This window comes from Panthera tigris, chromosome A3, assembly GCF_018350195.1.
Source record: "Panthera tigris isolate Pti1 chromosome A3, P.tigris_Pti1_mat1.1, whole genome shotgun sequence".
In the NCBI taxonomy this organism is placed as follows: domain Eukaryota; kingdom Metazoa; phylum Chordata; class Mammalia; order Carnivora; family Felidae; genus Panthera; species Panthera tigris.
Genome location: NC_056662.1, coordinates 1,971,780 through 1,991,992, shown reverse-complemented (window position 1 = coordinate 1,991,992; position 20,213 = coordinate 1,971,780). Strand labels below are relative to the sequence as shown.

General features: G+C 60.2%; 1 protein-coding gene across 4 annotated transcripts in view; it reads left to right on the top strand.

Moving 5' to 3' along the window:
* CDH4 (cadherin 4) overlaps nt 1–20,213 on the top strand; it is a 536,089-nt gene that overhangs the window by 461,978 nt on the left and 53,898 nt on the right. For all 4 annotated transcript variants that reach the window (XR_006215334.1, XM_042980004.1, XM_042980003.1 and 1 more), the window contains exons 5-6: nt 5,214–5,369; nt 12,778–12,922. Coding sequence is in view for 3 of the 4 variants with exons in the window: in XM_042980004.1 (XP_042835938.1) it covers nt 5,214–5,369; nt 12,778–12,922 (301 nt within the window). In the remaining variant the exon portion in view is untranslated. The remainder of the gene's footprint in view (nt 1–5,213; nt 5,370–12,777; nt 12,923–20,213) is intronic.

Below are 20,213 nucleotides of genomic sequence, written 5' to 3'. Positions count from 1 at the left end.
CACACAGCAGCCCGTGAGGCTCTGAGTGCACCTGCTTCCTCCCACCTCTGGCTGCTCCCCACATTTCTCTCCCTGTGTACTTCCTCCTCCCACAGGGCTCAGAGAAGCGCTTGGTGCCGCCCACCCCCCCCAGCCCCGCTGCCTTAGGCTTCCCTGCGGCTGTGGAAGTGACACTGGCCATCTGCTTGCTGTCTGCCTGCCCCGCCCCCCGTTCCGGCCCCAGGCCGAGTGTCCGTGGTTCCCGTCTCCAGGCTGTGTGTCCATGGCTCCCATCCCCAGGCGGTGTGTCCGTGGCTCCTGTCCCCAGGCCAAGTGTCCTTGGTTCCCGTCCTCCGGCGGTGTGTCCGTGGTTCCCATCCCCAGGCCGAGTGTCCGTGGCTCCCGTCCCCAGGCCGTGTGTCCGTGGCTCCCGTCCCCAGGCCGAGTGTCCTTGGTTCCCGTCCCCAGGCAGTGTGTCCGTGGTTCCCGTCCCCAGGCCGAGTGTCCATGGCTCCCGTCCCCAGGCCGAGTGTCCTTGGTTCCCATCCCCAGGCAGTGTGTCCGTGGTTCCTGTCCCCAGGCCGAGTGTCCTTGGTTCCCGTCCCCAGGCCATGTGTCCGTGGCTCCCGTCCCCAGGCCGAGTGTCCGTGGCTCCCGTCCCCAGGCCATGTGTCCGTGGCTCCCGTCCCCAGGCCGAGTGTCCGTGGCTCCCGTCCCCAGGCCATGTGTCCGTGGCTCCCGTCCCAAGGCGGTGTGTCCGTGGCTCCTGTCCCCAGGCCAAGTGTCCGTGGTTCCCATCCCCAGGCCGAGTGTCCTTGGTTCCCGTCCCCAGGCGGTGTGTCCGTGGCTCCTGTCCCCAGGCGGTGTGTCCGTGGCTCCTCTCCCCAGGCCGAGTGTCCTTGGTTCCCGTCCCCAGGCGGTGTGTCCGTGGTTCCCGTCCCCAGGCCATGTGTCCATGGTTCCTGTGTTCACCCACAGCTGCACTGCCATCCCTGCAGACACAGCCTGTGGTGCTTGTGCTCCTGGGGCCCAGAAAAGGGAGCTGAGCATGTTAGTGCTCACACGGGAGGGAGAAGGGAGGACAGGCGGGCATTCGCGCAGATAGGACAGCAGACAGAGAAAGCCTGAGGTGACCCTAAGAAAACCAAGAAGCCCCAGCGGTCAGAGCTGGGGCCCCGCTGCGGCCACGGGGGAGCTACAAATGTGTCCGGTGAAACCCTTCTCTTACCTCTGGGCTCTGCTGGGAGTCAAGGGTTTGAAAGAAAATTGCCTCTCTTGGCCGGCTGCAGCCACGGCCGCGTGTCCACCCGCCTCCTGCGTCCCGATGGTCCCGGGCCGGGCGGGGGGCGAGCGGCGGCCGCTGCACCTCAGCAGTCCCAGGAGGCAACAAAAACGAGGGTGTGTAGTCTGTTTGCTGGGAAGGTCTCCAGGCTTAATACCCGGCGAGGAGGAACACCCGGAAGGCGCCACAGAAGAATTATTTACGTCCTCGCAGAAGAACTTGGTCCTCAGAACCTGAGAGCAGCTTGCAAATGTCAGGGCAGGAGGTCCCAGGGACACCTCACAGTGGGCAAGGAAACCCTGAGGACACGGAACCCGCACCTTCCAGGACGCTGAGTGCAAAAGGGGAGGGGAGATCCAGCCGTGTGTGTGCGTGTGTGTGCGAGCGTGCGTGGTGCGTGTGGGGAAACTATATAAGGCAGTGGAGTTCAAACCTGTCCCCGAGCTCTTCCCCTGGGGCCTCTCAAGGACCCTGTTCCTTCCCTGCCAGTCGTTACCACGCTTTTTAATTGTGGACTAAGAGGGTGTCACTTTTTCAGGTGTGTCTGATTCCCCGGGCACGCGAGCCACGTGAGGGCAGGGCAGGGTCCGCCCAGAGCAGGGCCCGGCCCACGGCACGTGAAGGTGTTGAAGTGACGCGGGGCGGGAGCAGGGGACCAGCCTGAAGCTGAAGGTCCTCTCTCCTTGCTGGGGTGTCGTCCTCTCCTGGGGTGAGGCTTTCTCTGCTGAAGTCTGGACGTGATTCTCTCCGGTTCGATGCTTTGGGAATAAACTCCGAGGTGTTTGCGATTCAAACCCACACATGGTGACTTTTCTCCGGTTTCAAGTTCATTTGAGATTAGGCAAATACCTCCTCCTTGGGGAAGATTCTGCCAGAATCCTTCATTTCATCCGGCCTTTCCTAAGGACGCGAGCCGGCCTTCCACGCACAAGTCCCTGGGTGAAAACAATCGCCCGGCACCATAAGTTATTTTAATGTAGACGTCACTTTAAACTAACCTTTTACCATCTGTTCTGTCCTTTAATAACAAATGCAAAAGAGCCTAATTCTCCGTGGCGTCGTAAAAGTGAGGTGGGTGATAGAAACGCCTGTCTGTGTTCTTTATTCATGGCCCTATCGTATGCTGCCGTGATGTTTTTCTCATTTTCCAGACACAAATCAAGGGGAAACTGCTCTCCCCTGATCTGGTGAATTCATTCGTACAGTATTTCTTCTTAATGTGGTAAACTGTGCGGAGCATCCCCGAGCCGGCACTGAGTCCCGGGCGCGCGCACAGAGCAGCAGCTGGGGAATTAAGCAAAGGCACCCAGTGGTCAAACTGTAATGAGATTCCTTTGCAAAAAATAAAACCTCTTTAAATATGTGGTGGGTTCTTTTCAGTGGTTTTATAATTAAATTTCCCCATGAAGGATGGGCAGTCTGGCCCAGAGAACGCGGTAGAAGCGTGCCAGGCCGTCCGCTGTGCTCGCCGGCCGGCTGCCAGAGCCCCTGCCTCTGGAGGACTGCCTGGCCCGAACCCAGCGACCCCTCCATCCAGCGCAGCTCGGCCGCTTCTCTGGGGCCCTCTGTGTGCTCAAGTGCCGAACTCACCGAACTTTCTAGAACTTTCCGGGCTCCCAGAAGACAGAGCTTGTGCTTCATAAGCAGCCAGCCTGGGGCTTTCTACATTAATCACACAGTTCCCAAACGGGGTCTGATCTGCTCTAACGGGTTCCCCACACGTGGACAAACAGCGCAGGTGCAGATGGCCAGAGGGGTCTTCCTCTCTGGGACCCAGACTGGCAACTGCCGCCCCATTTCCCTGGCGAAAACTCCCTCAGGGGAGAAGAGGTGGCTCACGGCCACGGAGGGCCAGGGCCGCTGTCCTGTGAAGGGAGCCCTGGGGAAGGAGCCAGGTGGCCAGGAAGGCACCCGTCCTCTGTCCTCCGTACAGACTCATCTCCCTGGACGCGGCTGCGCGCTGGGCTGCTCGCACACGGCTGTCCTGGCTGAAGGACGTTACTCGGTGGGCGGCAGAGGGCCCATGATGAACACAGGGTACACACGTGTCCTGGGGCACCCAGCGCTGTGAGCGATGAGCGGGGAGAAGACGGCAGGCCCGGGACCCAATGTGTTCATCCCTGGAGGGAGGCAGGGGTGGCTATGGCCAAGATGAGCACAGCAGAGCTCCGACACCCCCACGGCCCAAAGGACGGCACAGGGTGACATGCGTCCCCAGCCCTGGCCCCAGCCGTTCTTTCCGTGGCCTGGCCTGAGCCCTGCTGGGTGTGTGCTGCTCAGGGCAGAGCCAGGAGGTGGGAGATGGAAACAAAAACAGTCCTCGTAGACTGAGGGGAGGAATGGGAGTGGGGGTGGGATAGGGGTTTGGGGAGGGGAGGAGGGGAGGGCAGGGTGGGGGAGAGATATGTGGAGAGGAGAGGGGTGGGGAGAGGTATGTGGAGGGGGAAGGAGCGGGGTGTCGGGGAGGGGTTTGTGGAGGGGGGAGGGGCTGGGGAGGCGAGTGGAGGAGGGGGGAGGGTACAGGGTGGAGGACAGGACTATTTGGGGCGGGGGGTACATTCCCAAACAACCACCCAAGAAATCTACTTAACATCTGTCGCTACCTGGTACAAAAACGACTCTTGTCGTGAGGACTTGGAGACATAGCAGCTGGCACAAGGGTGGGAGAGGACCGTTAACTACCGCCCCATCCCGTGACTGCCTTATTCTAGACCAGGAAGTGTGCACCCTGGACGCCTTCGCTCATGCCGCCCGCCCTACGCCCCCGCCTCTGGCAGCTACCTGCCTGTCCTCTGTGTCCATGAGCTCAGGGGTTGGTTTTTTTTCTGCATTGAATTTTATTTGCAGTCTTGCAATAAAGCCGACCCTGCTCTGTAGAACTGGAGGTTTCCATCGTGTCTGTTTCGTTATAAAATGTTGTCATGATCCCTGAGCTTTGATTTACAGGGAAAAAACTGCATTTTGTAAAGGTATACTGGGGACCCGTGAACGATGAAGCGTTATTGGAGCACCCACCCCGGCACCGCCTGGAATCCACATATAACTTCTGACCTCCAAAAACTTAACTACTCATAGCCTACCGTCCACCAGCAGCCTTACCAACAACATAAACAGTCCGTTAACACATATTTTCTATGTTGAGTGTATTATGTGCCGTGTGCTTACAATAAAGTAAGCCAGAAAAAAGACAACGTTATTAGGAAAACCGTAGGAACAGAAAATACGTCTACAGTCCTGTACTGTATTTATCCAAAAGAATTCCCTATATAAATGGACCAGCACAGTTCAACCCCGTGGTCGAGAGTCAACTGTATTCAAAGTTGAATTCCAATCTGTTACTTTGACCTTATCAATGATACCTTTTCAGTCTCGGGGGCTCAGAGAAACCAGTTACCTTCCAGTGGGCACCCCCGTTCCGTCAGGTGAGCTTTTGCGTCCTCGAAATAAAAGAGTTCACAGTTCTCCGTGAAAATACTTTCACGTTCACATGTAGGCCTGTAGCCGTTGTGACAACAGTCCTCAGTGTGAAATCTGTGTCTACCTCCCGGTTGCGGGTCCTCTCTGCCCCGACCCATCCTCACAGCCTCCCACCTTCGGGGACCGGACCCTGTTCTCTGGTGCCCCCGTCAAAGGCGCAAGATACTGGGACACGGACGAACACGTAGCGGGTGTGTGTGCTGTGTCCCAGCCTTTCTCCCCTCTGGACTCTGTAGCGGCTGCTCCGTGGTCTCGTCTTTCCCCGTCACCCGCTGGGCCACCGGACGTGTGGTCGGTGGCACTCCATGACCCCCTCATCACTGGCTGCCCTTCCAGTTCCCAGAGTGGATACCTGATGTTCCCCGAGTTGGCCAAGTGCAAGCAAATCAGGGGTGGGATGAGCGGACGTTTAAGAAGCGTGGCCCCTGCCCCCCGCCGCAGGCTGACTCTCCTCTGCTTTTGCTCCTGTTTCCAGATCCGGTCCGACAAAGACAACGACATCCCCATCCGGTACAGCATCACGGGGGTGGGTGCCGACCAGCCCCCCATGGAGGTCTTCAGCATCGACTCCATGTCTGGACGCATGTATGTCACTAGGCCCATGGACCGGGAGGAGCGAGCCTCCTACCACGTGAGTACCTCGGGCCTTGGGTTCCTAACTTGGGAAGGAGAATGTCAGCCTGAGCCTGTGCTGGAATTGCCCGCAGGGCTGTGTAAAGCCCACGGCGCTGGGCACCACCCTGGGGTTTCTCATTCAGTGGGCCCGGGATGGACACCTCTGCCACATTCCCGGGGGAAGACAGGAAGGTCTGGGACCACCTTGGAAGGACCCCTGGTCTAGAAGCTCTGGATCCACGTGTGCTCCCAGGAGCTCATTAGTTCTGGTGGAGGGAGGGGACACGTGGCTGCTGGGCACCGTGGGGCCCTTTTTCTGGAGCGCCCCTGTGAGCAGCTCCATCCTGTCCAGCCCTAGAATAACACACCTGCTTCTCTGAGAGCCGGCAGCGGGTCCGGGATGAGTGCCGTGCTGGTGCCACCTCGGAGCGGGGCACGCAGAGGGGAAACGGACGTGACCACAAACGTTGCAGGGCTCGGGCTTCTGGGGGCTGTTGGCTCCTCTCCTGCTTGGCCTCCCTGACGTGGTAGCTCAGGGGAGGGACCCCGAAGCTCAGGTGAAAGCAGCAGCATCTCGTGGCCTCCACCCTAACGGCCAGTCCCCCGTCCGGACCCCCTCCTCATCTGCAAGATGCAGGTTTGCACCAGCTGGAGGCAGTGTGAGCTAGAGGCAGAGGTGAGGACCCCAGGCCCCTCACCAGGTGGGAGGATGCAGGGTTCACATGTGCGAAGCCCGGAGAACAGAGCCCCACGCACGATACGGCCGGTGTGCACATTGTAGTTGTCATAACGATGTCTGAATGTCCAGGTCCTCGCTTGTAACTTGGAAATGAAGACCATCGTTGGAGAGCATCGTATTCTCAGCCTTTTGCCCTGATGTGGAAGTAATCAGCCCAGATTTCACTTGGCTTCAGCCCCCAGTGCCGAATATGGCCAAACACCGCCGCCACTCTCTGGTTATCTGCTTGGGGCCCACTGTCCACCTCCTGGCACTAGCAGGAAGGCTCCACGTGGCAAAGAGCCATCAAGCTATCCACACCACGTCGCCAGGCCCGAGAACAGAGCCTGGCCCTCAGGGGATGCACAGGAACCATTTGCAGAGAGAAGGAATTGGTGGGAGAGGTTAACTCTGCCGTTGACAATGGTGGCCTCCCGCGAGGGACCCCTGACGCCCCATGAGAAGTAGGGTGCGAGGCTGACTGGACCTGGGGAAGCCGGGTTGGGAGGTTGGTCCATCCTTCTTAGCCACGGTCTCAGACTGGCTGCCCAAGTCCCAGGTGGGTTCAGCTTCACAGAGCTAGTCAACATGGAAGAGAAAGTTCCTCTCTACTCATGGGTCTTCGCCCATGAGTAGAGACAGGTGTGGAATCAAAGTCAGGCTCCTGGCTCCAGAAATCCCCAGTTCACTAGACCCAGACATCCCTTTTCAGAGAAGCTTCCAAGAGAAACCTTGGCTCATACTTCCAGACTCTTCCCTTTGGGTATACCACTTCATCCCCCATCCATCCATCCATCCATCCATCCATCCATCTTTTCATCTATCCACTGATCCATCCATCCATCCACGCATCTGTCCATCCACCCATCCATCCATCTACACACCCACTCAGCCACCCAACCATCCACTGATATATCCATCCATCCATCCATCCATCCATCCATCCATCTTTCCATCTATCCACTGATCCATCCATCCATCCACCCATCTGTCCATCCATCCATCCATCCATCCATCCATCCATATATACATACGTTCCATCCATCCATCTATCCATCCAGGGAACAGTTCTCAAGTGCCTAGTACATGTTAGGCCTTGTGGTTGACAGTGGGCCTACAGTGATAACATGAACAAACATGGCCCCGGTCAGGGGGAGCTTATACCACTGGGATTAAAAGGCATCAAAGCCTTTTGGCCTGAAACCCCTAAGAAAGACCATGTGCCCAGATTCTTCAGCAATCAGACCACAGGTCTTGACGGAGTGGGTGTGTCCTGCCTGGAGATGCCACTGGAAATGGGCATCCGGGTGTCATCCTGACTGCCCCTCGGACGGTGGGGGCCAGGGTCAGGGAGAAGAAGCAGGTACAAGGAAAATCACTACATCTTTTCTGAGCCAGACCGGTGATTCCGTTCCCAGGGCTAGGGAATGTGGAGGGAGAAACACAGACTTGAAAACCCTGAAGCAGGTGGCCGCTGACACTCGGGCCCATTTTGCTGCTGGCGTCTAGGCAGGCCGTTTCAGGGGTGCCTTCCCCCCGGGAGGGGCTTGCAGGGGGCTTCCCCGAGGCCCTGGTAAAATAAGGCGTGGTTGTTCCCACACCCAACACTCAGCGGGGGCCGGACACTGGGGATGTGCCACCCCTCCTCCCTGCCCCCCTCCCACCTCCCTTGTGGTCTGTCCACCCTCCCAGAGGCACATGCCCTTCTGAATGCGCTGTTCCAGGCGTCTGTGCCCCCGAGTCTAAAGGGATGTGCAGCCAGTGGCCGGGGACCGCTGAGCGTTCCCAGTGAGTGAGAAGAGAAGGCAGGGGGTTGCTGCTTGCTCGCTACGTCGCCCACCTGGTCAGGTGTCCCTCTGCCCTGCGGCCCTCGCCCCTGATTGGCCAATGACATCCAGAGCCTCGGCCGACATGGGAGAGCTTTGTCTCCAAACAGCCCCACAAAGAGGCCACGTGCTGGTGATCATGCTGACCTCCTTCAAGATTAGACAGATTGGTCTTTCATTATCACGGTTGCTTAGAGAAAGCCCCTCCCCCGGGCCTGAGGTGCCAGACCCTTCTCTTGAGGCCTGACGGTAGGGTTGGCCCCAGGCGACCCCTCTCCTGACCGTAGGGCTGGCGCCACGTGGCTCTTCAGTGTCCCCTGAAACGTCACTCCTCTCTCTGTACTGCAGCCATCGGCCGCGGTTGCTTCGTGGTTTGGGGAGGGGGAGCTCCCGGTGGGGCACCTCTCCTGCCTTCCTTGGGGCTCCAGCGACCCCTGCTGTCCCCAGTGCAGGTGTCTTCTCTGGCTGTTTCTTCCGGACCGTCCAGACCGCTGAAAGAAAGCCTTTGTCATAGGCCCTGGGCCGGGCTGCCCCCCACGGCTGCTCTGTGACCACAGCCCTGGCTGGCCTGGTGGGGAGGGGCCGCCCCGGGCAAGGTCCTGCTCAGCTCTGACGTCCAGGATGGGCACACATTCCGGGTCCCAGTGCAGAATGAAATGGGGGACCCTCATCTGGACTAAGGATTTCAAGACAGTGATGGCAGGGCGTTCAGCGGCCCGCGGGCCCTCCTGAGCTCGGGGCCCGTGGGCTGCGTGGTCTCAGGCCACGGAGCCCACCCCGCGTGGCCAGCCCACAGGCTTGGGGTCCTGTCTGAGGCGGGATCGACGGCGAGGCCATTTCACGGAGACTGAGGCTTGTGAGGGGTGGGTCTCACAGCCCGTCGTTGTCTGGGCCTCCCGAGCCCTGTCAGCCCCAGTGCAAGCTGCCCCCAGAGCCCCTGCATGTTGACATCTGTTTCTCCCGCGGCCGAGTGTTGCCAGCACCTTAGCCCACGCACTCCCCCATGTGGACACCCCAGGCCGGGCCCTGGGACGGCGGGATCTGGGAAAGGAGGTGGACCGACGACGGCCTGGGACCTCCTCTCGAGTTCTTGGTGCACCGCTCGCTACGCGCTGGTCCTCAGCGCCAACCGACACTCGGCCAGCACGGGCGCTCACGCAGCCATGCTGCCCGAGACGCATCCCCTTCATGCGCCTGTGGGCTCCCCCACGGGCTGCACGGGCCGTCCACACACATCTGTGGCCCGACTCGAGATGGAGAGTCAGCTCCCCTCACGTGCCGACAACGCAGCTAGACCCAGAGACAGAGCAAGAGGGAGAAACAGAGACACAGAAATAGAGAGACAAGGGGGAGAGGGAGAGACGGGGGGGGGGGGGTGGGCGCGACCTGCCAGCAGCAGAGCCCCAGCCCCGCAGATGCAAACGTGGGCACAGCTCGCGTCTCTCTCTCAGATTCTCACCACAGCTCGGCCAGCAGGTGCAGTGGGCGGGGTTTGGGGACTGTGCCGGGGGCTGTCCGCCAAGCCCGCTCCGGAGGACGCGGGCCCCAGCGCCTGCTGACTGCACAGCCGCTCCTGGGAGAACGCACGCCGTGCGGGGAGGCTCTCCCTTGCATTTTATTTTAATTACTTTGGAAACCTTGAGCTCAAAGTGAAGACCTGCTCTTGGTGTTTCCAGCTCACCGTTTCTCCCCTGCGGTTCACAGCCCTCCTGCTGCTGCCCCAGTGGCTGGTGCCACTGCCTGCGGCCACGGGGCCCCCGGGATGGCTGCTGGGCGAGAGGAAGCAGAGATGCCCCCGAGGGCCCCTGGTCCTTTCCAAGGACACCTGCAGGCAGGCCACACCCCCTCCTCTCTGAAGCCGGCCGAGAGCAGCCGGCAGCTCTGGGGGGACACCATCCACCCGTCCCCGCACACTCGGCTCGGTGTCCGGGTCTCTGGGTGACTCACTCGCCTCCAGACACTTTGCCCACATTCTCTTCCGTCCCCTGCCACGGCCCTGACGTCCCGTCTTGGGAGACGGAGAAATGATTGTTTCCCGCTCGTCATCAACTAGGAAATGTGCCCCACGGGGCTGCTCACTTCGGTCTCCTCAGACCCCATCTCACAAGTGGGCAATGTGGGCCCTCGCCCTGGGGCTCCCAGGGCCACCCCTGGCAGCCACCTCCAGCAGTGTCGGCCCTGCCCCCTGCGGGGTGACAAGTCGGCCGGAGACAACGGGACCTGGACCGGAGGGCGGCCAGATCCATTTGCCAAATTCTGGACTGAACCCTCACGTCTCGTTTTTCAACTCTCTGTCCCACCGTGTGAAGCCCTCTGCCGTCCCCCCCCAAGGTCAGGGCCCTGGCGGCCCTCACACCCCCATAAGGCTCCAGCACGAGCCCCTCCCGGCACTCCTACCTTACGGGGCGCCCCCCAGCGCGAGCACAAACTCGGTGGCTTCAAATAACACCCGCTTCCTGGCTCACAATCTGGAGGTCAGAAGTCGGCAGCTGTGCCCCAGGGTCTCACCAGGTGCAGGTCGAGGTGAAGCCGGCCTACAAGTGTCTGCTTCCTGCCCGTTCAGGCCGTGCCGGGCCCAGGTCCCCACTTCCTTCTGGCTGGCAGCCGGGGCCCCTCTCGCCCTCTAAAGGCCCCTGCATCCCTCGGCACGTGGCCCCCTCCGCTTTCAAGCTGTGCACGGAATCCGCCCGCTGTCTAGCGTCCGGCTCCCTTGCGGCCACCGGCCGGGGAAGCACCGTGATCCCAGAGCCATGAGGCCACCACGTCCCGCCCAGACGGCATCCCTTCGTAGCGGTCAGCCGTGCCACAAAATGTCGCCCCGTCGGGGGGCGACCCGCCATCGCTCCCTCATCTGGGGATCCACACGCCCCATCCTCGGGCACCTTCGGCCACACCTCCCACCTGAGAGCCGCTGATCGTCCATGGCCACGGGTCACTGACACGAGCGTTCAAGAGCACGAAACGAAGAGCGGTCGTGTTTGCTTTGCAAGATGGTTCTCCAGAAGATTCCTTCGAGGGCTCCGCACGTAAGACCCACTGCTGAGTCCCGCCACTACCGCCATCTTCCTGAGCCTCGCTTTCCCCGTCCCCGCTTTCCCCGAGTAGAGGTCGGAACCAGGTGGTCTCTCGGGTTCTTGTGAAACCCGAGGCGTGAGTGACCCGTGTGGGGCTCCTGGGGCCCTGCCCGGCCCTGAGCAGGCGCGCGGCCAGTGCCACCCCAGCGCCCACCCGCAGGCGGCCTCAGGGCCCACGTGGGGTGCTCCAAGGTCCGTGCTCCAGCCGGAGACGCAGCGCAAGCCCCGGAGAGGCAGCATGCGCCCGTCATACCCAGTGCTCTCGTCCCGTCCCCTCTGGGGCCCAAGACCAAGCTCACAAGTTGGCGTCTCCCTGTCCCCCTCCCATGGCGAGAAGAGACACACGTCCTGCACACGACATCGCAGGAGCAGGACCTTCCCTTCACGCGAGACAAGACGCTTGGGGTTGCAGGTTGCCGAAGGCGCGGACGGCTTCCCTGTCTCCGCAGGAGGATGGGCCCCCCGAGCGGTGAGGGGGCCTTGGACACCCCCGCAGAAGCTAGCGATGCGACGGACATTTGGGGGGCGGGATGGGGGGAGACCAGGAGGACCCCGGGCCTCATAGCCGGGGGCCACTTCTGCTACAGGGCCGCGCCAAAGCGGGCACCGCCACTTCCGTTGGGAGATGCCAGCGTTAACCGGAGCTCAGGATTACCTTGTCCAGAGGCTTCCTGACCCTTGACCCCTTGCACTGCTCAGGGCCACGTTCGACGAGGCGGAGGGTCACCTGGCCGCCGCCCAGAGCTTCCGCAGCAGGATGGGCCGGCCAGGGGCTAACACGGCGAGGGGGCTTCACGTCCCTTAACCAGGGTGCTGGGGACTCACATCCGCCCCAGAGGCTGCGGCCACCGCCCGGCTCCTTAAACACTTCAAGGGTGAAATTCCACTCGGGGCCGTCGCGATGAACCGAGCCTCCGTGGGGCAGGTGTGGAACGCACACGGCCTCCTCCTTCCCAGAAGCTGGCGCGGGGCCCCAAGGAGGCCGTGGAGAGGATCGTGTGCCCCCCGCCCAGCTCGGGGACACCCCCCCCACACTCCCAACAGGCTTCCAGCACGGCTCTTCTCGTGCCCTTGGCCTGGAGCTGTCCTGTTGCAAAGGTGTTGGGGTCCGACGTGTCCAGCTTGCAGGGTGATGCGGTTTCCACAGAGACACGTGTGACACTCACAGCCTTGGTGAAGAGAGACCTTGGGCAGACCCGGTTCTCCCCCACATCCCAGGCCCCACACGGCCCCTCTCCAGCCCCCTCGGCTGGCCTCAGCCACTCTGGGACCCCCGTGGGGACCTCCACCCTTGCTCTCCTCTCCATCTCCTTCGTCAGGCCTCAGCTCCAACGTCACCTCCTCTGGGAGGCCTGCCCGGCCTCCTCCCAACCCCAGCCGGCTGCTACCATACACCCAAGTTACCTGTCTTCTCTTCCTTCTTGACGTCCCTCTCCCTTCCAGATGAGAAGCCCCGGGGCTGGGCCACGTCCGTTCCACTGGGCAATAATCTCGGGTCCAGCCAGTGCCTGGTGCACAGAGGCCCGTGACAGATACTGGTTGAGTGAATAAATTAATGAGTGAACGGTGAATGAATGAATGAACTCATCCAAAAACTAAGGGTTGGTGACAACCCTTCCCCGTTTCCACGGAGGCGAGAGCCGAGGCTCAGAGAAGTTCCATGACGCGTCCCAATCTCACACCCCTGCCAAGACCCTCCCTTGAGGGGCCCAGGCCCTCACATCACCCCCAGCCTGCTGCCGAGGGCCCGCGGGAACCTGCTCCCGGCCGTTCCCCACGGCTGACGGTGTCTGTGTTGCTTTCCAGCTCAGAGCCCACGCCGTGGACATGAACGGCAACAAGGTGGAGAACCCCATCGACCTGTACATCTACGTCATCGACATGAATGACAACCGTCCCGAGTTCGTCAACCAGGTCTACAACGGCTCTGTGGACGAAGGCTCCAAGCCAGGTGAGCCCCCAGCCCCTGACGACCGGCGGGCCAGCAGGAGCCGGTGGGCAAGGAGGCCCCGCGCTCCGGGGAGGCCGTCCGGCGCCCACGGGACCCTTCTGCTGATGCGTTCGTTTACCACCTCCTGCGTGTCCCACAGTGCGTCTGGGAGCGGTCCAGAGAGGGGTGCAGACAAGACAGGCTACCACAGGTGAATATGGCCACTGCACCGATGATAAGGCTCAGAAGGAAGCCGTGGGGCGCTGAGAGTCCTGGAGGTGGCTGCAGATCAGGGAGGGCCCCTCTGTGGAGGTGACTTACAGGCTGAGAGCTGAAGCAGGAGCAGGAGCCGCCTGGACAGGAGGTCTGCGGTCTGTGTGTGGGCAAAGGGGGCCTGGGGAGGGAAAAGGCACGGGCAGAGGTCCCGGGGCAGGAGGCGAGCTCAGAGAGGAGACCTGCCATTCGAGGTCTCCCACACCACACTTTGCATTTTATTCCAAGCCCCCCGGGAAACCCACGAGAAGGCCAGACGCCCCCAGCCCCGAGAGGTGAGCCTGCGTGCCCGAGGCCCAGCACCCCTCAGAGTTGACCCAAGAGCCGGTCTTCCCACAGACTTCAGTTTGGCGTAAATGATGTTGACTTCATCCTGGGCCGGGCCCCTGGCGAAGCACGTGATATGTCTCTGGATCCGCATCCCCCAGGAAGCGGGCGCCCTCCCGCTCCCCTTTAGCAAAGACACGGCTCAGGGTCCGAGGAGGTGAAGCGAGCAGCCCTCCTGAGCGTAGCCGGCCGGAATCCCCAGCCGACTCCGGAACCTTGCCCGGGGACCAGCGGCATCGCTGGGAACACGCTGGCAATGCAGAACCTCTCAGCGCGCACCCCTGATTCAGGCTCTGGAGGTGGGGCCTGGAGTCCGGGCACGATGCCCCGCCCCCCGGTGGTTTGTGCGCAGGCCCAAGTTTGAGAGGCGGGGCCCTAAACCGCTGCCTCCTCCGAGGATGGAGTGTCGTCCCCGGGACACCTGCCTGCGGGGTCGGGGCGGGTGGAGCTGAGCCGGGAGTAGCCACGAAAACACAGGACGCCCCGCTGCATGTGAGGGTAGCCATTGTCACGCGTGCGCCCCACGCAACGTCGGAACATGCTTCCAGGGCCAGAGGCCGCCTTGCCCATCTGAACTTCAGCGTGACTGGCGTCTGTAAGTTAGTGGGCGACGCCCCGTCCCGGGAGGGCTTCCGGGCCCTTCCGGGGCCCCTGGCCCTGGGCAAGCGGAAGCCCGGGCACAAGGAGCCCGGAGCGGAGGCGGCCTCCCGGGAGGGGCCGGTGGCATGCCACCACGGGGCGGCGAGGGCGAGCATTTATCATCCCTTCCCCGCCCGAGGACGTTGTCGTAGCTCCGTCTCCGGGGGCTGCTGTTTCCACAAGGCGAATGCCATTTTCGATTGATTGTCTCAGAACCTCAAGACGCAGGCCAGCCTGGTGTCAGTGAAGGGGACGGGGTGTGACGTCATTTCTGCCGGCACCCGGGGCGGCTCCTCCCCTGGAGAGGCAGGGGACAGTCCCTGGAGAGGCAGGGGAAGGCGGCCGACGGGCACATCAGCTCCAAGCAGCCAGAGAGACTGGACGGAAGCCGCCAGCCGCCTGCTCCTTATGCAGCCGGAGGCAGGGGACTGGGTGCCGGGCTTGGGGGGCTTCCTCGTTACCACAGACACGGTGGGCCTCTCGCCCCAAGACCCAGAACGCTCTGTAAAGGCGCCTGGATATCACAGCTCAAACCTCCCGTGCCATCTTTTAAATCGATAGAGACAGTCTCTTCCCAAACGTGTGACCGGCTTTACTCATTAGGGTAACAAACGAGCAATAACCCTTTAAGCCTGGAGACTGGAGCAGCCCCTCCATCAGCCCAGCCCCACGGGGCCACGTGGCGTGCCCAGCGTGGCCGGGAAGACCGGAGGCCGGTGTGGATCCCAAGACTGGTCCTCTTTGGCCACTCCGGTGCCTCTCAGTCTGTCTACACGAGGTGTTGACTGACTTTCAGAGTCCCTGGGGGACCCAGCGTCTGTCCCTGACCCCAGAACAGCCCTCAGAGGGGAGCGGGGACACCGCGTCCCAGAGCGAAGCCCGGGACGGAGCGGTGCCGCGATGCGAAGGACCAGCTTGACGCCCTCACGCGCCTGGTCAAGGGCAGGCTGACACCAAACAAAGCCGTGGCATCGCCGAGGCGGGCGGAACTTGGAAACGGCCTCTGCGATGCCTCCCCTTACGTCAGGGAATCACGGTGACAGGCAGGTTTCCCACGGTGCCTTTGTGGGGTAAGGAAAACCACCACCGGAAATTAGTCACGATTCTCTGCCGTGATGGGCTAATGAAGGGCTTCAGGTGTACGTGCCAGGGAAAACAAACGGAAGGATGTATGAAATATTGACTCAGCTAGGTAAAAACCTTTTAAGGTTTGGGTAGTTCACTTGGGGACGTTAGCAAGCTGACTCCGGACCAGGGTCCCAGCCGGGCCCCACGTTCACCCCGCGTTCTTTCCCCAGCCCCGGCGCCCCCTCGATTCATGAAATGCTCCCTGGAATCGCTGGGTCAGACAGGCTGGGAGGGCGTGGAGGTCTTGGGATGGCCCGTCCTGCAGGCTGGAGCAGCGCTTATCGTGGTTTGGGGTCAAGAGGGTCCTCTGCTCTGATCACAGCTGTTAGATCTCTGGGTATCCAAAGCCCACCTCAGAGGCCCCCCTGGAAAAGGGGATTCGCCAGCTCATCTAACTGCAGAGTCCAGAGACGGGCAGCAGCCTCAGATGCCGAGGTACTGTGTCCAGAGTGGGACCGGCCAGAGCCCCGCTGGCCACTGTCCGACTGTCCCCTCCCCGGTGCTCCCAGGGAGGCTCTGTCTTCCTGTGGACAAGCCACCCCAGCAGCTGCAGGTGTCTCTGAGCTTCGGGCAGCCCCGGGAGAGGGAGTCCAGCAGGAGCCCCAGCAGATCCCCATGCCCTGGCTGGGGTCGTGTGCCGGGCCTGAGGCAGCCCCCGCGGCCAGGGCGTGCACTGAGAGCGTGTTGCAGGCACAGAAGGGTCTGGTTCTGGAGCCCTCAAGTCATAGAGTCTGAGCAGGTGGCGGGCGTGAATCCCCGAAGGAAAAACAGATGGTTTACGCAGCTGTAAGGATACAGAGACACCCCACAAACCCTCCAGCCGTCTCCCCCAGGGGAACGGTTCACAGAACTGTCGTGCGAGATCACTCCAGGATGTTGACGCTTGTGCAGTGCACGGACCTCACGCACATGTCCGCAGGCTAACGTGTGCGTGTTTCCGTGCAGCTCTCCAAGACCTCCCCACAACAGCCCTACGGGACAGGCACTTTCGTTTTCCCCACTTTTGAGATGAGGTGAATAAGGACACACAGCTAGTGCGGGCAGAGGCAAGATTTAAACCCACGCAGTCTGACTCCTGAGCCACAGTGCTAACCATTGTACAAACTGCTTCCCCTCCCCAGGTCTCTGTCAGGAACGCATTTGGCCACAGGTCACAGAAAACCCAGCTTGGACCAGTGGGGGTTTGGGGGAGAGCTTGAACCCATCCGTGCACACAGTATTTGCCTCCCCTTCTTGTTTCTTGCCACGTGGTCACAAAATGGCTGCCATGCCTCTAAGCATCACATCCACTATCAGGCAAAAAGACGAGAAAGAAACAAGAGAACGGCAGGATGTAGCGTGGGCAGTTTCCCCACCCACCCCCCTACCCCACCACCTCCTGCTGAAAACACATGTTGTACGTGAGAGCGCCTTTCTCCAGGAGAGGAAAATATAAACCCCACCCTCAAGGTGTCCATTGTCCAGCTGAGGAACCCCGAAATCTATATGCTACGTACGTGCTAATGAGTGGTACGAGATGCTCACCTGGGCCGAGGCCTTCGGGAAAAGGAAGCATTTTCCTCCCTCGGGGCCTTTGCACCTGCTGTGCCCTCAGCCTGGGTGTCCTGCCCCCAGTCGCTGTGACACTGGCCCCTTTTCCTCCCTCAGCTCACATGGCGCCTCTTCAGCCCACGTGAGGGGGCTTGTCTGCCCCCCTGCTTTCCATTAATACTCCATTACTCATGGAGTTACTTAGTTTGTTGCTAGCTTACAGCGCTGGGCAGAGATCCTGTCTGTTCTCTTCACCGCTGTGCACCCAGGTGAGGGCGGGACTCCGTGAACCCCAGCCCCAGCCCGACAGCCCCCCTACCCGGGAGCCCTGGAGGCTACCCAGGGCTCAGGACACGCCCGGGGCCTCCTTCCTGGAGCTCGGAGCTGCTCGGCTGACAGTTCTGTGAGGCAGGCTTCGAGACCCTCACAAGAAAAGATGCCTCCGCGGTGATTATCTTTTAACTAAAAAAGGCTTTAATTGGAATTCCTGATTTCCCTAACCCCTCGTAACTGTGTGAAGGCCTATATTATAAATTTTGAAATTAATGTCGCCTTAAAATATTAAATAGCAGAGAAATCTATATGCTGCCAATGAAGTCAAAGAAACCCTCATCTTGATAACGCAGCGTTTTTGCTTAAATAGATTATTCTATTAGTGGCCCGTTTATTTATTTATTTTATTTCTGTGCCGGCGGAGGGCTCCCTGAGATTAATGCCATGGACTAATGCACAGATGGTACCAGATACTTGAAAGTCATCTGAATATTAAGAATTTAAATCTTTAGCCTCAGTGATTTGAGCAGAAAGCCAATTATGGGGCTGAATTAGTTTTCAAATTAAACTTCAATTTAAGGCTTGTGAAATTAATCCTTTAAGGCGGACAGCCGCGTTTGTACACGAATTTCTTGCAAGAACCGACCCTCTGCTTTCTCCCCTTTCCCTGCCGGTGCGATCAGTAAGAGATGCTCCCCACCCCGGCAGCAGGCAGCGGTCCCATGTAGATGAAAATATAATCCCGTTGTTCTGTTTCATTCGCCAAGAAAAATGGAAGCCTTTCTACTGGGGAGAGAGGCCCAAGGAGGCGCCCAGAAAATCCTGGAAGGATGTTTCGTTTCTCATCCTCTGGGCCCCGGGAACAAGGATGCACCATCTCCCCGTGTTACCATAGATGCTGCTGGTGTAAGCGCTTCCTTAGCGGAGAGCATGTCCGGGGCCGTGGCCTGTCCTTGGGGTAGCTGGGGCTCGTGGTTGTGCGTGGACTCAGGCCCGCCCGGCTGGAGGCCAGCAGCCACAGCCTCCAGACGCATGGGGACGGCCCTGCTCACGCCCCAGGCACGGCGCATGCCCTCGGGACCCCACGAGGGATGTCCAGCTTCCAGAAGAGGACCCCCAGGCTCCAAGAGGCTCAGTGAGGTTCAGAACCAGGCCCCGGGAGCGGCAGGGCCGGGGTCTGATCCGGATGGAGTACAGTCTGACCCTGAGCCCAGCTTGGCCCGAGGCCACAGGCGTTTGGTTGGAAAGGTCTCTCTTCTAGTGCCTTGTTACCCAGGGGTCAGCCCGACTGCCTGGCTTAACTGCCCGCCTCAGCCCCACCCCAGTCCCTGCACCGGATGGAATGGTGTCCCCCCAAACCGGGGTCACCCCGGAAGCTCGGAATGTGGCCTTATTGGGAAACACGATCTTTGCAGACATAATTCATTAGGATGCGTCCTGATCCACTGGGGCTGGAGTCCCTTGTAAGAAGGGGAGATTAGGACTGAGGCACAGAGGAGGAGGCCACGTGACGGCAGGCCAGAGCTTGGAGCCAAGCAACGCCAAGGGTGGCTGGCGGCCCCCAGAGCCGGCAGAGGCAGGAAGGACCCCCTCCGCTCCCAGCACCTTCAGAGGGGGCACCGCCCTGCCGACACTTTGTTTTTGCACTTCTGGGGGATAATAAAGTTCTCTTGCTTCAAACCGTCCAGTTTGCCGGAGCACTGTCTCAGCCCCCCACCCCCCAGCACCTTGTCTGTGCCCGAGGAAAGGCCTCGAGCTGCCTGGCGGAGGTTTGCCAGACCACCCACCTTGCCAGAGGCTTGCAGGAAGGAGCGAGGTCATGGCCACTAGCCACTGCCTGTCGGGCTCACCCCTCCAAACCCCAGGACAGAAGGACACGGAGGAGGCCACAGGCCACAGCGTTCACTGCAGGCCTCGGGGAAAGAAAGCCGAGACCAAGGTAGGAGGCAGGGTTTGGAAGGAGAAGCCCTCGTGTGTCGGGAGTAGACGGTGGCACAGGGACCCAGCAGATCAGAGCCTGCCCCCGGGTCAGCAGAGTCCCGGTGCCCACCGGGTGGGCAAGCTCACCTGGGGTGGAGAACACGCCCAGACAGGGAGGGAGGCCGCCTCCCCCAGAGGGCCCTCCAAGCTGTCGAAAAGGGTTTCCTCCTGCCTCTTCCCACCTCCTGGACCCTGCTCAGCTCCGCGGCCCCCATCTCCTCTGTTCCCCAGCGACCCTGCCCCTTTCCGACCTTTGACAGGGTTCTCCGGTGACGCGCCTGTCACCTGACTGTGCGGTGGTGACCACAGACCCAGCAGATTTTCAGAATCTCTCTTTTTTGAGAGAAACCAAATTGTGATTTAGGTTTAAAAAAAAAGAAGTCCCATATTCTGTTTCTCGGCTGAGTATTTCTTTTTCTGTTTTGCTTTTTTTAGTAACATTTTATTTTCTGATAATCAACTCTTTGAAGGAAACTTGGAAGATACGGAGAAACTCAGGAAGCAAAAATCAAATTACGCATGCAGTCCCGCACTCAGAGATTGCTGTCGAGAGCATTTGACATACGCCCTCTGGCCTTCCCTCCTTTGCGTAAACACGAGATTTTAAAGACCGGGGTCGTACTGAACAGTTGAGAAACCTCATTCTTCTCCAGGGAGCCGTACGTGTATCATGAAAATTTCAGATATCATTAAATATTCTTCTACAACATTTTAATGGCTCTGAGCTAGTCCATCGTAGGAATGTTATTATAAGAACATCATGATTTATTTAACCAGCACCCCGCTGTCCTACAGCTAATATCATTTACGTATCGATTACGCTCTTTGCTTGTCTGCACCACTGGACGTGAGCTTCACGGGTCAGGGGTCTTTCCACTTGGACTTTTACTGGAGATCGCTGTAGAGCCACGTGCAACGTGCACCTAAGAGAGCGTCCGCGTGTCCCTGATGGGACTGCGGGCCTGGGGATGGGGGGGGGGGGGTCCGTGTCACTGGGGACACACCCTGGTCAGCCCTGAGTCAGAGGCAGGGGGACTTAAACGGGGAAGCTGTCAGGTATTGATCAAGTCCCGGCCGTTCTGGGCTCTTTGCTGCTGGGCTCATGTGTGGCTTCCTGGATTGTCACCAGAGATAGAGGGTCTCACCTCCTCCAAGCTGACCT